Source organism: Oryctolagus cuniculus, chromosome 1 (genome assembly GCF_051225735.1).
Source record: "Oryctolagus cuniculus isolate XC-2025 breed Fujian yellow rabbit chromosome 1, ASM5122573v1, whole genome shotgun sequence".
NCBI lineage: Eukaryota > Metazoa > Chordata > Mammalia > Lagomorpha > Leporidae > Oryctolagus > Oryctolagus cuniculus.
The window spans coordinates 15,523,498-15,541,216 of NC_142867.1; the positions used below are offsets into that span (position 1 = coordinate 15,523,498).

A 17,719-nucleotide genomic window follows, 5' to 3' on the forward strand; every position below is an offset into this window, starting at 1 on the left:
CCTGTAGCTTTTGGATAAATTTGAGTTTTGTACTACTATGTATTTTTGTATTACCCATTTTATGTGCAATTTTATAAAAATTAGGTAAAAGTTAAGTTTTGTAAAGGTATGTTCCATTCTTACATCTTGGTTGATTGACTAAGGTTGCTTCTGTCAAAATCCTTGTTCTGAAACAGTCGCTAAAAAACAGAGTGGAAATGTATGGGTTACTGAGTAATAATCTTTAGCTTTCAGAGTCATTTCTTGGCTTGTGCTTTCTTTAGTGATGGCTAAGCTGGTGAGGCATCAGAGAAAATCATGTACAAAGTCAGCAATGATGTAGAAGGGATTCACCTAGGAGGACAGGGAATTACCATTATAGTAAAGCACTTGGTTCACCTGCTTTCTGAAGGCAACGTTATTTATACTGGTGAATATGCCCTTATCTTATAACAAACCTTCCTACCATGTTGGGAAACTGAGAATTTTTGATTCCTTGAATGAGAATGGTCTGATATCCAGAATTATCACATTATTTGAAAATTTCATATTAGAATAAGCGCAAACTACTTTATATTTTGCATTAATAATGGTATTCTTCCTTAATATTTTCTTTTCTTTTCTTTGTTTTAAAGATTTATTTATTTTGTATTTTGAGAGGCAGAGTTACAGACAGAAGGAGAGACAAAAAAGAGGTGTTTCATCCACTTGTTCACTCCCCAAGTGGCCACAAATGCAAGAGCTGAACTGATCCAAAACCAGGAACCAGGAGCTTAGTCAGGAGCGTCAGGTGCAGGGTCCATCTTCCACTGTTTCCCAGGCCATTTGCAAGGAGCTGGATTGGAATTGGAGTAACTGGCACTGAACTGGTGCCCATATGGGATGCCAGTGCCTCAGGCAGAGGCTTAACTCACTTGCCACAACATGAGCCCCTTCTTTAAAATGTTCAAGTACTGAGAACCACTGAAGCTTATAGCAAAGAAACTTAAGTAAATCTTGGCTTTTTTGATCATTTAAATTAGCTAACCTAATTGCAGTCTATTTATATTCTATTTATTTATGTTTGTTTGATTTTCTTTGTGTCAGTGTTTGCATAAAAAAACCTCAGAAATACTTGAGAAATGGGATAGAATACAAATCAGGTGGCCTAAAAATAATTACAACACTTACTACTTAATCATAGGTGTGGTTCTCACTTTTATATCACAATTTTCACAAGTGAAATAGTGAAGAGTGTCTCTCTCTTTCCACATCTCTGCCTTTAAAATAAATAAACAAATTTAAAAAGAAGTCTTATATACCTTTATATTTTAAAGATTTTATTTATTTATTTGAGAGGTAGAGTTACAGGCAGAGGAAGACACAGCAAGAAAAGCCTTCCATCCACTGGTTCATTCCCCAAATGCCAGGGCCCAAGCACTTGGCTCAACTTCCACTGTTTTCCCAGGCCATAGCAGAGAACTAGACTGGAAGAGGAGCAGCCAGGACATGAACTGGTGCCTATATGAAATTCTGGTGCCATACGTGGAGGCTTAACCCACTGTGCCACAGTACGAGACCAAATATATATTTTTATGCATCTCTTTTAATTTTAAGAATCTGCACAAGGCTTAGTAAGGAAGCTGTGCAAATATTAACATGGTTCTGTACTTTATGGTTGAGAAAAGAAACCATTTGATATGTAAAATACAGGTAGCTTTCACTTTGCATGCAATAGTGTTAAGGGAAACCAGTTCATACTGGAACTTTGTCTTTGCATGAATCCCAATAGCCACAGACCAGCACAGAATGAGATCAGTTGCCTTTAAGAACCAATAAGGCACTGGCACCTACCTGAGAGAACAGGGGCTGCCATAAGTGTGAGGATGTGAGCTGTGATCATAAAGGAGAGGTGAATATTGAGTGCCCCAGTTTTTCATTAGACCGTTGTATGGTCATTAAAATGAGTTATCAGTGTTAGGTAATACAGTTAATAAAGTTAATTTCAAAGATGATCAATCTGGACTAAATGCTATAATTTAATTGTAAAGCACTGAAACAAAATTTTCATTCATATTACTATAGCTGTTATGTTAAAATAGCCTGTGCATAGATAAAAGCTGGCAAGTAAATGCAAAATTAATATCTAGTACTTATTTATAATATTGTTGAGACAAGTCAACATCTATTAAGAAGTAATGTGTTTGATTAATTTAAAATAATGACACAAATCACAGGGCCACATAAACATGTAAAATGTTATTCTCTGTTTGAAATCATAAATCATAAAAAAACATGATATGAAATTCAAGATAGATAAACACAAAAGTTTTACAAAAGTGTAGGAAGAAAAAGCGTCTGATACTAGAGAAAGAATTTTCTTTTGAGAATGGAATTCTGACCAAAGAAACTATGCAATATTTTACTTGAATGTAAATCATTAAGAAAATGTGTAACGAATCATTTCAGTTTGTTGATAAAGTAGCTCAAAGATGCCCAATAAGAGGGAGCTAAGAATGAAGGAAGGAGCTGTCTGCTAACAAATCAAGGACCACGAGGGCATGAGGGAACCAAACACATATCCCAGCTGGATCTTTTTTTTTTTTTTTTTTTTTTTTTTTGACAGGCAGAGTGGACAGTGAGAGAGAGAGACAGAGAGAAAGGTCTTCCTTTTTTTGCCGTTGGTTCACCCTCCAATGGCCACTGCGACCAGTGCACCACGCTGATCCGAAGGCAGGAGCCAGGTGCTTCTCCTGGTCTCCCAGGGGGTACAGGGCCCAAGCACTTGGGCCATCCTACACTGCACTCCCTGGCCACAGCAGAGAGCTGGGCTGGAAGAGGGGCAACCAGGACAGAATCCGGTGCCCCGACCGGGACTAGAACCCGGTGTGCTGGCACCGCAGGCGAAGGATTAGCCTATTGAGCCACGGTGCCGGCCCCCAGCTGGATCTTAAACAGCCGATTTCTGCTCTTATGTCCTGTCAATCATCACTTCCAAAAACCTTTTGTTTTAATTATTTGCATTGGACTCTCACTTAATCCCAAACAATGCAGATACAATAATGTAACATAAATTACTATCAGATATTGATAATGTTTTTCTTCATTTTCTGCATCTTTTATACAGAAGATACATTTGGAATAGAGGTACCTTGTAAATCTCAAATCTAGGCCACAAATGTTTAAAAGTGTTTCTTACTCTGTTTTTTAAAAATATTTATTTATTTATTTGAAAGTCAGAATTACACAGAGAGAAGAGAGGCAGAGAGAGAGAGAGAGAGACAGGTCTTCCATCCGCAGGTTCACTCCCCAATTGGCAACAATGGCCAGAGCTGCGCCAATCCGAAGCCAGAAGTCAGGGGTTTCCTCCGGGTCTCCCACATGGGTGCAGGAGCCCAAGGACTTGGGCCATTTTCTACTGCTTTCCCAGGCTTTAGCAGAGAGCTGGATTGGAAGAGGAGTAGCAGGGTCTTGAACCGGCACCCGTACTGGATGCCAGCACTTCAAGCCAGGGAATTAACCAGCTGCACCACAGCACTGGCCCCAAGAGTGTTTCTTACTCTGAAGAGTGGGGAAGAGTTTCAAGATGACGGAAAATCTTATTTATTGATTTATATGAATTTGATGCAGCAATTCATATTCGTTAATTCATTTGTCCTGTAAAGTCACCCTATGAGGTAGCATTAGGATTGTAAAAGGCAGGGCAGGTGTTGTGGCATAGTGGGTAAAGCCACTGCCTGATACACAGGAATTCTGTATGTGTGCCAGCCAGCTGCACGAGTCGAATGGAACCTGAAGGAGGGAGTGGGAATGAAAAGAGGGACAAGAGCGCAGAGAATAGGGCCAAGACAAAAAGGCTGATCAAGGCTCGTTTGTTCTAATGTCTCAGCGGTATTTATACATAACCAGGTCCAGAACAAAGAAGCACAAAAGATAACAACATACACAAGCAACTTATTGGGGCCTCCGGTAGCACAGATAATTTTAACAGAGTGTTCTTGATGAACATCCTCCTTCAGGATGGGAGTATGTGACTTTCTTATCCCAGGAATTCCACAGGCCTAGATTAGCCTTGACTTGTCCAAAGATTGCCTGTAGTATGATTGCCGGTTCAAATCCTAGCTGTGCCACTTCTGATCTAGCTCCCTGCTAATGCACATGAGAAAGCAGTGCAAGATGGCCCACGTGCTTCTGACTCTGCACCCACTTGGGAGGTCCTGATGAAACTCCTGGACCCTGGCCTCAGGCTATCCCATAGTCAACTGTGGTGGCCATTTGGGGAGTAACCTAGAGGTTGGAAGAGTTTTCTCTCTCTCTCTCCCTCTGTAACTCTTCTAGATATATAAATAAAAATATGAAAAAGTCAAGGAAGAGAGAGATTTACTGAAACAGTCTAAGCCACACAATCAGTGAGCCACAGAGCCAGGCTTCTCAGCCAGCACAGTCCTTTTTCTTTTTACCTCTCTGTCTCCCCTGCTTTCTTGTTACCCTTACCTAGGTGGTATAATTTTTAAAAAGCTTTTAACTTCAAAATAGTTTCAAATTTATAAACCAAAATTTGTGAAATAGTAAAAAGAGTTCTGGTATAGTCCACACTCAGCTTCTACTATTAATATCTCATATTAGTATATTTTTGGTCACAATTAGCAAGTCAAGCAAAGCTTCCCCTATATTTTTATCCAATCTCCCTGTATTCTTATCCTCACTGTCATAATCTAATAAGGAGCATGTTCTTTCCAGATTCATTATTTTTTAAAGTCCTTGCTTATGAGGAAGAAAATACAGTAATGGTCTTTATGTATCTGGGATATTTCACCTAACATGTTATAAGTTCCATCAATTTTGGTGCAAATGATGGTATATTATTCTTTTAAAGGCTGAGTAGTATTCCACCATGTATATCCAGCAAATGGCATAACATCACATATGAACAGGGAGCCCTTGTAGGAGGGGGAGCCAGGGGTAGAACTAATATACTATATTTTTTTAAAAGGCAGAGTTAGACAGTGAGAGAGAGAGACAGAAAGAAAGGTCTTCCTTTGTCCATTGGTTGACCCCCCATGTGGCTGCTATGGCCAGCACATTGTGCCAGGTGCACTGCGCTGATCCAAAGCCAGGAGCCAGGTGCTTCCTCCTGGTCTCCCATGTGGGTGTAGGGCACAAGTACTTGGGCCATCCTCCACTGCCTTCCCTCGCCACAGCAGAGAGCTGCACTGGAAGAGGAGCAACAGGGATAGAATCCTGCGCTCCAACCAGGACTAGAACCCGGGGTGCCGGCGCCACAGGCAGAAGATTAGCTTAGTGAGCTGCAGCATCGGCCAAGCTAATATACTATTTTGAGATTCCTTTGATTCTCCCAAAGGAACCAATTCATCAGCTTTCATGGAAAACAGCAGAAAGATGCTTAATAGTTGCTAGGAATATGAGACTCAAAATTCATTCTCTACTGGGTTTTCGTATCCCAAAAGTAAAGGAGAATATTAGAAAAGATATTTGAAATTTTCTTAATTTCAGGGTGGAAAAATTAGTAGATTATAATGTGGTACCATGATTCATAGAGTCCCAAGAGGTCAAAGAAGAAGAAATGAACATTACCTAAAATAAATTAGAGTGCTCACTCCAGAGTCAGTTCTGAATACTCTGCGTTGGAAAGAATTGTAATCAATAGTATAGTTACCATGCTTCAATTTTGAAACATAATTTGTCTTGTTAGGCTATCAAATTAGGGTATTTATAATTGAGGAAGACTAAAAGACAGAGAGTCAATCTCTGTTGAATGTAGAACAAATCTATTGGAGAAGCCCGAAATGATGTCAGTTTCCCTCTATCTGTGATGAATGGTCTTTAAAATCTGTTCAAACTATGCTTCTGGCTTAACTTGGGAGAATAAAAGGGAGTGTCTTCCTAAGTGAAGGATTTATGTTTTCCTTTCTCCTTTTCTGTTTTTGGTGAATGTAGGCATTAAACAAAAAGAAACAAGGAATCCAATAGAAGTAAAGCAGTTACTAAAGGTAAAGACAGTTTATGAATGTGTCTGTTCATTTAACATCCTGACCTGCAGAAAAACTCATAATCCTTTTAATTCCTTCAGTCGTTCATTGACTCTGGGTTCCCAGAGCACCGAGAGACTAAGAATAAATGTTTAATTCATGCTGCATCCATTTTTATTACTGCAAAATTTGTTATGAAATCCAACAACAGACAGTAACATGATTTCAGGACCCCTTTAGACTTCAGAAATATTTCTGGAAATCTCACTCCTATTTTCTTAAACAGAAACTTGAACTAGATCAAGTGTCTCTAGGGTGTAAGGTTGACTCTAAAATCTCAGCTCTGGTGTGGGGAGATATTTCAGAGAAGCCAGAAATGTATTTTCCAGGATTGTGGTAGAGATAGGAGCATGTGTTTCACAGCTCAAAATGTGAGTGAAAGGGTAGATTTTTATTAATGCAATTGATGAATATGATTTCTAGAAAGATTGTAATCATATCTTCTTGTCAAGAGATACATGAATTTTTCATGTAATTAAATATGTCCTGAATATAAATGAAGCACAATATATAGTGCATTGCTACTTAACTCTGCATAACTCTGTTATGAATAGAATAATTCTAAATGACCTAAAATGTTATAGCAAACAAGAAGTTCATTGTCTGAGTGTACATTTTGACTTCTTGGGCTAACTGCAGTTCCAGTCAAAGGCAAATTTTTTTTTTTTACTTCTTATTTCCACTCTGCAGAATGGGATAATAACACTGTCTATGACATAGAATTTTAATAAAATAATACAGGCAAAGTATCACAGTGCTGGTAGAGCGTAGGGAATCCTCACCAGACTTTGGCACATCGTGAAATTTGTTATCTTTTACTTGCCATTACTGTTTGGCATGTTGTGCATTTGAAGCATTTTTTTTTTCTTTTCCCTGTTTCTATTAGAATACACAGTCAGCAATGCTTTTGTTTGGGACGAGAGAAAAAGGATCATATTTGTGTTCATTGTTCCTGTGTGGATTCTGATATTTGAATTTCAACAATCCACATCTCTCCTGGGAAGAGGACAGATATCAATGTGGTGTTGAGCAGCTGATGAGTTAGCACCAAGAGCCTGTGCTCCATTCCAGGCTCAGCACCCAGTAGCTGAGAAATCACCACACTTTACTATCTGACAAAGGCCAGCTTATTGACTCTCTTGCAGTAAAATCTCCTTATCATCTCCAGTGATTTGTAGTAAGGATCATAGATGCTAATGGGTGCAGTGACACTTTGATAGTTATAGTACTGTATAAAAATGTCATGCTATAAGGAGATTGTATTACTGTGCTCTAAAGTGTCTCCAACCTGAACTGATTGCTGAAATGAGAAAATATGGAGAAATCAATACAGGGTTTTTTTTGGTTTGTTTTTTAGGTGCCCTTTTATTGGGAGTATAGTTCCAAAATACCTGCTCATATTGGTTTTTTTTTTTTTTTGTTTTGAAGATTTATTTTTTTATTTGAATGGCACAGTTACAGAGAGGCAAAGGCTCAGAGAGAGAGAGAGAGAGAAAGAGAGAGAGATGCATTGATTCGAAGCCATGAGCCAGGAACTTCTTTTGGGTCTCCCAGTTGCAAGAAGGGGCCCAAGGACTTGGGCCATCTCCTACTGCTTTCCCAGACCGTAGCTGAGAGCTGGATTGGAAGTGGAACAGCCAGGACTCAAATTGGCACCCATATGAGATGCCAGTCAGCCCTTATATTATTACCCCTTTGTTGTTACAAGAAGATAATAAATACTGTGGAATTTTTATTAGCAACAACAACAACAACAACAACAAAATGCAACTGAAGCCAAGTAAAATAAGCTAGCGATTACTGTCCTCAAGTATAACACAAGTATCCTGAAGGCTTTCTAGGAAAATAAAAATAAGTGCACATGAAACCCTTTGAGTTACTCTCCTTCATTTAAGGAAATGTGGGGTCTCATCTGTCGGGCAGAAAGTAGAAGAAAGTGGTTTTGGCCTTTTAGTTGGAGCTTTTGAAGTTAAAAGAACATGAGCCGAGACCAACAGGTATAGCGCGAAGGTTTAGAGGAGAGATAGGAGAAAGCCTGGACATATGAGATTTCCTTCACTTTCCCACTCACAGAAGCGGCAGAGGTCCTGATTAACGTCAGGGTCCAATGTGCCGTTAAGTGGCCATTTGCTCTGGTTCTCGAAATCATAGGTGGGCCACGCGTGACTACAACAAAAATGAGGTGATGGTGTTTGAGATATGGGGCCAATTTGAGAGGAACAAGATTATTTAGGAAATAACTGAGGGGAGAGTTGCATGGAACGTGGGATGAGGAAGCTCCCATAGTGAACTGAGGGGTCAGACTGGATGCCAGTAGTCATCCCTGGTATTGCCGCAGTCTGAAGAGGAGAGTATGGGGCAGAGCAGAGGGCAGGGTCCTCACCTGCACCCACTGTTCCCCGAGGTGTAAAGTCTGTGGAGAGGTGTAAAGCCCTTGGAGGTTGTGGTGCCTGGTACCAGGACTTGGAGATGAAAAGAACCACAATTGGAGGTAGAGTTCTCAGCGGCAAACTTCACAATTCCATGTGTAACCTCAGGGTTTGGAGAGCTGGTGTGTGGACAGGAATCACCGCGTGTTTGGTGGTGAAGACGGAGATCCGGGGTTGAGTTATGTGGTTGGTAGGAACCCAGGATTCCAAAACAGCTCAGATCCCTGAGGGGAGAGCATGGTCAATGGGAGAGCCTGGGTCTGAGCCATGGCACCAATGAAAAGCCACCACAAAATACCAAATGCTGGAGGTAAAGGAAAACTTAATTGCTGGGTGGGGTGGGGTCCAGACAGGCTGGATAGAGAGGAGGAGAGAGAAGGAGAGAGAGAGTGTGCTGGAAGGTAGGTCTTGTTATAGCCTCGTAGGGGTGGAGAAGTGGGAGCAGAAAATCTCATTAGTGTGGGGTGGAGTTGACACCTGTGGTTGGGCAGTTTGGTCACCTGACTTCTAGTAAGCCAGGCTGGATTTTGGATAGGTCAAAACTTATTGTACAAGATGGGGACTGGGTCAGGATCTAAGATGGTGCCTGGGGTTGAAGATGGCACCTCAGATAAGACAGCACATTTCACTAACAAAGATCATTGGTCACACACACACACACACACACACATTACTTGAAATTGCAATTAAAGCAAATTAAAATAAACTAGCAATTTCTATCCTCAACTATAATGCAAGTATTCTGAAGCCTTTCTTGGAAAATTAAAATAAGATCACATGAAACCCTTTGAATCACTCTCATTCATCTAGGAAAAGTCTGCCTCCTGTAAACTTATTCATTCCTTGATAAATGACTTTTCAGTTTGCCTTAGTATAGAATTTTAGTTATAAGGCATTTACTAATAAGCATGGAATATTGTTTTTCAGATCTTAAATTTCTAATTATATACATTTTTTATTATCAAGCTAGTTCTATTTCTTGCTTGAAAAATTTTTTGTAAATAACATGTTTTTTAAAATAATTTTGCTATTACCATATATCAGTAACTAAATATGTATTTCAGGACCAATTTTATCAGAATGAAATCTAATTCTGCTCTGCAAAAAAAAAAAAAAAGGTGGTCCACTTTAAGGCATCAAGAGATTAGTGTGCCAATTTCATAATTCTCTAAGACCTTTTACTCCACAGAAAGGTTTATGTTGTTAACATTATTTTTAAAATTATTTTAACATTTACTTATGTAAGGAATCAGAATAAAACAGAAACTTTGAAATACAGAAAGCTTTTCTACAACAGATATTGAAATCTCGAATTTCTGGGGGTGATTGGGGCCAGTGTTATTGCGTAGTGGGTAAAGCCTCTGCCTGTAGTGCTAGCATCCCATATGGGCGCTGGTTTGACCTGGCTGCTCCACATATGATCCAGCTTTCTACTGTGGCCTGGGAAAGCAGCATTAGATGGCCCAAGTCCTTGGGCCCCTGCACCCATATGGGAGACCTGGTAGGTGCTCTTGGCTCCTGGCTTTGATTCAGCTCAGCTCCAGCTGTTGCAGCCAATTGGCGAGTGAACCAGCGGATGGAAGACCTTTCTTTCTCTCTCCCTGCCTCTCCTTCTCTCTCTGTGTAACTCTAACTTTCAAATAAATAAATAAATCTTTAAAATTTCTTGGGATGATAAAGATACATGTTTTGTTTTTGACATGAAAAGTTCTCTCTGATTTCTGACCTTATACTTCATTATTTGAAGATCTAACTAAACTAGAAATGCTTCTACTGTATTGGTCAAACTATACTTTGATTCATTGGGTTGTATTGACCTGTAACTGTTTGTACCTTGGATAAAAAAGAACAGTGATATCATCTTTAGCTTCTATATTCTCTAATAAGCATAGTGCTGAATATTGTCCAAGTATTTTTATTATATTTTCAATATTCAACTTAAATCACCAGTGTCATGACGTATCAATTTTGTGACGGTATTGTGATCCTGAGACCTGCCTATGGTTCCTAGTATATTGATGAATTAACTCATTAGAGCAGATTATCCCTGCATAAATACTACAAAGGTCCCTGGGTCTGGCCAGTACTTATATTTGTTTTTACTAATTATGTCGCTTGTGTGTCACTTCTGATCTCTACAGTCTATCAAGAAGTTTTCTCTCAAATTTCTCACCATACATTCCTATCACATACACTCATTAGGTGACCTATTTCAGTGTATAAGGAGACAAACTGAAGACTTCTAATGGGAAATGTTTTATCTTGGCTACATTAAAGGATACAATGCATCTACTCATATTTTCCTTATAATTGAAATTGTTAAGTTGTTTTTGTCTGAGCTAGAGATCTCTCATGTATACACATACTAAAGTACCTACACAAATGTTAGGTAAGGGTTTTGGCCTCAAAGGAGAATCTCGCCCATCAAAACACTAAATTAAGTTTGTTCCCTGGAGTAATACAAATATTTTAATGGGATCTTCAAAATTATTCCAAAAATACTTCAGGGACTTTTCCTACTAAATGCATTACAGAGCTCCTCATCTTGTTTTTTCAAAAGGCAGTGAGTCAGTATTCCCAGGTAGGTTATTATCTGAATTTCTTCACCAAACATACTTGTTGAGTTTTCATGTGGCAGGTTATAATGCCATCATTTTGGGATAAATATTCCCATCAACTGAACCTGAATTTACATTCATATATTAATATTTCACCGACTCTGTGAAGAGTCAATTTCTTTAAAAGATTTACTTATTTATTTGGGAGGATGTAGGACGCAGAGAGGGAGAGACAGAGAAAGGGAGAGGGAGCTCTTCCATCTACTGATTTACTCCCCAGATGTTTTCTAATGCCAGTTCTGGATGATGCCACAGGCGGGAGCCACTAGCTTCATTCTGGTCTCCACATGAGTGTTAGAGGCCCAAGGACTTGGACCATTATCCATTGCCTTCTCAGCCACATTAATTAGGAGCTGGGCAAGACAAGTAGTAGCTGGGACTGGAACCTGCACTCCGACGTGGTATGTCAGTGTGGCAAAGGGCCACTTAACCTCTGCACCATGGAGTCAGCACTGATTCTATTACCATGTGTGAGTTTTTCTGATTATAAATTATATGTATGAACTAAACAAATAATAACCTTAAGGTGCAATTCTTGAGTAATTGTCACAGTGATTATATTTACAGAAGGAAATGAGAGAGAGTGTGTGGACCTGGAAAATAGGATCACATTTAAACACTTGTGCTTCCTTATGCAGTTGCTTTCACGATGAGATTAATGGCACAAAAAACCCACGTTCTTCCTGAAATGCTTGTTGTATTTCCTCTTCAAATGTTGCCTGCTCATCAAGGTCTCCCCTGATCATCTATGGCACCCTAAGATCATTTACTTCATATTACATGCCTTTATGTGATAACATATATTTTTGTCTATAGGTTTATTATATGTTACCTCTTTTCAATAATTCATGATCTTTGAAAGTGGAAATCCATAATGTAGAATAGAAAAAATTAACTTTTGCAATATACACTATTAAATGGATGGATATATTTCTAAACTAATGAGGATAATTCTTGCTTCTGCATGTCTTTTGTCACAAACCAAGACACAGATTTCAGAAATTCATTATTATCTGAATGAAGTTAAGTCATACAAACCTGAATTTTAAGAGAAAATGCTGTGGCTGGTGCTGTGGCATAGCAGATAAAGCTGCCACCTACAAAGCTGGCATCCCATATGACTGCTGGTTCGAGTTCCATGTGTTCGGCTTCCTATTCAGTTCCTTTCTAATGTGTATGGGAAAGCAGTGGAAGATGACCCACATCCTTGGATCCCTGTACCTGCTTGTGAGACTTGGAGGAAACACCTTGCTCTGGCCTTTTAAGCCATTTTGGGAGTGACCCATTGATAGAAATTTCTCTCTCTACCTCTCTGCCTCTGCCTCTCTGTAACTCTGCCTTCCAAATAAATAAATAAACAAATCTTGAGAAAAAGAGAGAAAATGCTGAGCTGAAAGTTCAGCCTTAATTCAATATCTGATACAATGAATTTTATGGTTGGAGGTGTCCTGGAGGTACAGGTCATCCATTTTTATGCTTGAATGATGTAAATGACATGCTGATGTTCATTTCTTATTGTGTTGCTGACTATTATTCTAGAAATTTGGAAAGAAAATGGAAGTCCTAAAGGTAAAGATACATGCACAAATACACATAAAAGCTTAAGAAAATATTAGTATAAAAGTATATGTGCATGGATGAGAGAGAGAGAGAGAGAGAGAGAGAGAGAGAGAGAGAGAGAGAGAAAATGTATATACGTTTTTGAGGTACATAGAGAAAGAAATTCAGAGCCAAGTTAAAAATAATTAGGAATTCTGGTGACTATATTGCAGAGTCTTTGTACTTCAGATCAATAGGTAACTGAATAATAAAAGGAATGGATTGAATGCAGAATCTGAATGAGACAAAATTCTCTGTTCTTTGTCACTTTCAGTTTTCTAGGTGTAAGAAAATGTCATCCTGGAGCAACAACACCAAAGTGACAGAATTCATTCTCCTGGGACTCACAGATGACCCAATACTAGAGAAGATCCTGTTTGGGGTTTTTCTGGGCATCTATGTAATCACAATGGCAGGAAATCTGTGCATGATTCTGCTGATCAGGACCAATTCCCACCTCCAAACGCCCATGTATTTCTTTCTTGGCCACCTCTCCTTTGTAGACGTTTGCTACTCAACTAATATTACTCCAAAGATGTTGAACAATTTCCTCTCAGACCAGAAGACCATCTCCTATGCTGGATGCTTCACACAGTGTCTTCTCTTCATTGCCCTGGTGATTACAGAGTTCTATATCCTTGCTTCGATGGCCTTGGATCGTTATGTAGCCATTTGCAGCCCTTTACATTATAGCACCAGAATGTCCAAGAACACTTGCATCTCTCTGGTTGCCTTCCCTTACATTTACGGCTTTCTTAATGGACTCTCTCAGGCATTGCTGACTTTTCACTTATCCTTCTGTGGCTCCCTAGAAATCAATCACTTCTACTGTGCTGATCCTCCTCTCATAATGCTGGCCTGCTCCGACACTTATGTCAAAAAGATGGCAATGTTCATCGTTGCGGGCTTTACCCTCTCAAGTTCTCTCTTCATCATTCTTCTGTCTTACCTTTTCATTTTTGCAGCCATCTTGAGGATCCGTTCTGCTGAAGGCAGGCACAAAGCCTTTTCCACCTGTGGTTCCCACTTGACCACAGTCACCATATTTTATGGAACCCTCTTCTGCATGTACTTAAGGCCCCCATCAGAGAAGTCTATAGAGGAGTCCAAAGTTATTGCAGTTTTTTATACCTTTTTGAGTCCTATGCTGAACCCACTGATCTATAGCCTAAGGAATAAGGATGTGATTCATGCCCTGAAGCAAGTAATTAGAGGAAGCTTATGTTGCAAAGCTGTAGTTTAAGCTTCTTTTCATTGTAATCACTATGAGCTATAATGATACAGTGAATCTCTAAAATGAAGAAAATTATTACTCTGTACTTGTGACTTGCTTATTATCATCAACACCCAGTGACCATTTTAAAAATATTTTTTCAAAATTAATACTTCATTAAAATCCATCATACTGACAAAAAACTCTGAATATCAATTGGTGTAAGTCTGATAACATATTTCATTAATTTACCTCTATATTGCTATTATTGGAATACTGAAAAATCATCTTCTCTTTTTTTTCTTTTTTTTTATCTTTTATTTAATGAATATAAATTTCCAAAGTACGACTCATGGATTACAATGGCTCCCCCCCCCCATACCGTCCCTCCCACCCACAACCCTCCCCTTTCCCACTCCCTCTCCCCTTCCATTCACATCAAGATTCATTTTCGATTATCTTAATATACAGAAGATCAGCTTAGTATACCTTAAGTAAGGATTTCAACAGTTTGCTCCCACACATAAACAAAGTGAAAAATAATAGATGATTTTTTTTAAATGATGATGAAATTAGATCAGACCTATTGTCATGTTTAATCCCAGTGAGAGTCAAGTTGGGAATTGATAATTTCTTTTTTTTTTTTTTTTACAGAAGATCAGTTTAGTGTACATTAAGTAAAGATTTCAACCATTTGCACCCCCATAGAAACACAAATTGAAATATACTGTTTGAGTACTCGTTATAGCATTAAGCCTCAATGTACAGCACATTAAGGACATAGATCCTACATGAGGAGTAATTGCACAGTGACTCCTGTTGTTGACTTTACAAATTGACACTCCTGTTTATGGCATCAGTAATCTCCCTATGCACCAGTCATGAGTTTCCAAGGCTATGGAAGCCCCTTGAGTTCTCCGACTCTTATCTTGTTTAGACACGGTCATAGTCAAAGTGGAGGTTCTCTCCTCCCGTCAGAGAAAGGCACCTCCCTCTTTGAAGACCTGTTCTTTCCACTGGGATCTCACTCACAGAGATCTTTTTGCCAGAGTGTCTTGGCTTTCCATGCCTGAAATACTCTCATGGGCTTTTCAGCCAGATCCGAGTGCCTTTAGGGCTGATTCTGAGGCCAGAGTGCTATTTAGGACATCCGCCATTCTATGAGTCTGCTGAGTATCTCACTTCCCATGTTGGATCACTCTCCCCTTTATTTATTCTATCGGTTAGTGTTAGCAGGTACTAGACTTGTTTATGTGCTCCCTTTGACTCTTAGTCCTTTCATTATGATCAATTGTGAACTGAAATTGATCACTAGGAATAGTGAGATGGCATTGGCACATGCCACCTAGATGGGATTGAATTGGAATCCCCTGGTATGTTTCCAACTCTACCAATTGGGGCAAGTCAGCCCGAGCATGCCCCAAATAATACATCTCTTCCCTCTCTTATTCCCACTCTTATGTTTAACAGGGATCACATTTCAGTTAATTTTCAACACTTAAGAATCACTGTGTGATAATTACAGAATTAAACCAGTCATATTAAGTAGAACAGACAAAAAAAAAATACTAAGAGGGATAATGTATTAAGTTGTCCATTAACAGTCAGGGCTATGCTGATCTAGTCACCATTTCTCATAGTGTCCATTTCACTTCAGGAGGTTTCCTTTTTGGTGTTCAGTCAGTTGTCACCAATCAGGGAGAACATATGGTATTTGTCCCTTTGGGACTGGCTTACTTCACTCAGCATGATGTGTTCCAGATTCCTCCATTTTGTTGCAAATGACTGGATTTCGTTGTTTCTTACTGCGGTATAGTATTCTAAAGAATACATATCCCATAATTTATTTATCCAGTCTACCGTTGATGGGCATTTAGGTTGGTTCCAGGTCTTGGCTATTGTGAATTGTGCTGTGATAAACATTAGGGTGCAGACTGCTTTTTTGTTTGCCAATTTTAACTCCTTTGGGTAAATTCCACGGAGTGGGATGGCTGGGTCGAACAGTAGGGTTATATTCAGGTTTCTGAGGAATCTCCAGACTGACTTCCATAGTGGCTTGACTAGTTTGCATTCCCACCAACAGTGGGTTAGTGTCCCTTTTTCCACACATCCTCACCAGCATCTGTTGTTGGTAGATTTCTGTATGTGAGTCATTCTAACCGGGGTGAGGTGAAACCTCATTGTGGTTTTGATTTGCATTTCCCTGATTGCTAGTGACCTTGAACATTTTTTCATGTGCCTGTTGGCCATTTGGATTTCCTCTTTTGAAAAATGTCTATTGAAGTCCTTGGCCCATCTCTTAAGTGGGTTGTTTGTTTTGTTTTTGTGGAGTTTCTTGATCTCTTTGTAGATTCTGGTTATTAACCCTTTATCTGTCGCATAGTTTGCAAATATTTTTTCCCATTCTGTCGGTTGTCTCTTCACTCTCCTGACTGTTTCTTTTGCAGTACAGAAACTTCTCAATTTGATGCAATCCCAATAGTTGATTTTGGCTTTGACTGTCTGTGCCTCCCGGGTCTTTTCCAGAAATTCTTTGCCTGTGCCAATATCTTGAAGGGTTTCTCCAATGTTCTCTAATAACTTAATGGTGTCAGGACGTAGATTTAGGTCTTTAATCCACGTTGAGTGGATTTTTGTGTAAGGTGTAAGGTAGGGGTCTTGCTTCATGCTTCTGCACGTGGAAATCCAGTTTTCCCAGCACCATTTATTGAATAGACTGTCCTTGCTCCAGGAATTAGTTTTAGATCCTTCATCAAATATAAGTTGGCTGTAGATGTTTGGATTGACTTCTGGTGTTTCAATTCTGTTCCATTGGTCTATCCATCTGTTTCTGTACCAGTACCATGCTGTTTTGATTACAACTGCCCTGTAGTATGTCCTGAAGTCTGGTATTGTGATGCCTCCGGCTTTGTTTTTGTTGTACAAGATTGCTTTAGCTATTCAAGGTCTCCTGTGTCTCCATATGAATTTCAGCATCATTTTTTCTAGTTCTGCGAAGAATGTCTTTGGTATCTTGATTGGTATTGCATTGAATCTATAAATTGCTTTTGGGAGAATGGACATTTTGATCATGTTGATTCTTCCAATCCACGAGCATGGAAGATTTTTCCATTTCTTGGTATCCTCTTCTATTTCTTTCTTTAAGGTTTTGTAATTCTCATCGTATAGATCTTTAACGTCCTTGGTTAAGTTTATTCCAAGGTATTTGATTGTTTTTGTAGCTATTGTGAATGGCATTGATCTTAGCAGCTCTTTCTCAGTCATGGCATTGCTTGTGTATACAAAGGCTGTTGATTTTTGTGCATTGATTTTATATCCTGCCACTTTGCCAAACTCCTCTATGAGTTCCAATAGTCTCTTAGTAGAGTTCTTTGGATCCTCTAAGTACAGAATCATATCGTCTGCAAAGAGGGATAATTTGACTTCTTCCTTCTTGATTTGTATTCCTTTGATTTCTTTTTCTTGTCTGATGGCTCTGGCTAAAACTTCCAGAACTATGTTAAATAGCAGTGGTGAGAGTGGGCATCCCTGCCTGGTGCCAGATTTCAGTGGAAATGCTTCCAACTTTTCCCCATTCAATAGGATGCTGGCTGTGGGTTTTTTATAAATTGCTTTGATTATATTGAGGAATGTTCCTTCTATACCCAATTTGCTTAGAGTTTTCATCATGAAAGGGTGTTGAATTTTATCAAATGCTTTCTCTGCATCAATTGAGATAACCATATGGTTTTTCTTTTGCAGTCTGTTAATGTGGTGAATCACATTGATTGATTTGCGAATGTTGAACCATCCCTGCATACCAGGGATGAATCCCACTTGGTCTGGGTGGATGATTTTCCTGATGTGTTGTTG

At 39.2% G+C, this 17,719-nt stretch overlaps 1 protein-coding gene across 1 annotated transcript; it reads left to right on the forward strand.

Moving 5' to 3' along the window:
- Window positions 1–12,946: 12,946 nt before the first annotated feature.
- On the forward strand, window positions 12,947–13,897 carry LOC100345056 (olfactory receptor 5M10). The gene has a single exon (XM_002709143.3). It carries the CDS (start codon window positions 12,947–12,949, stop codon window positions 13,895–13,897), a length of 951 nt encoding a protein of 316 aa, XP_002709189.3.
- The last annotated feature ends 3,822 nt before the right edge of the window (window positions 13,898–17,719 follow it).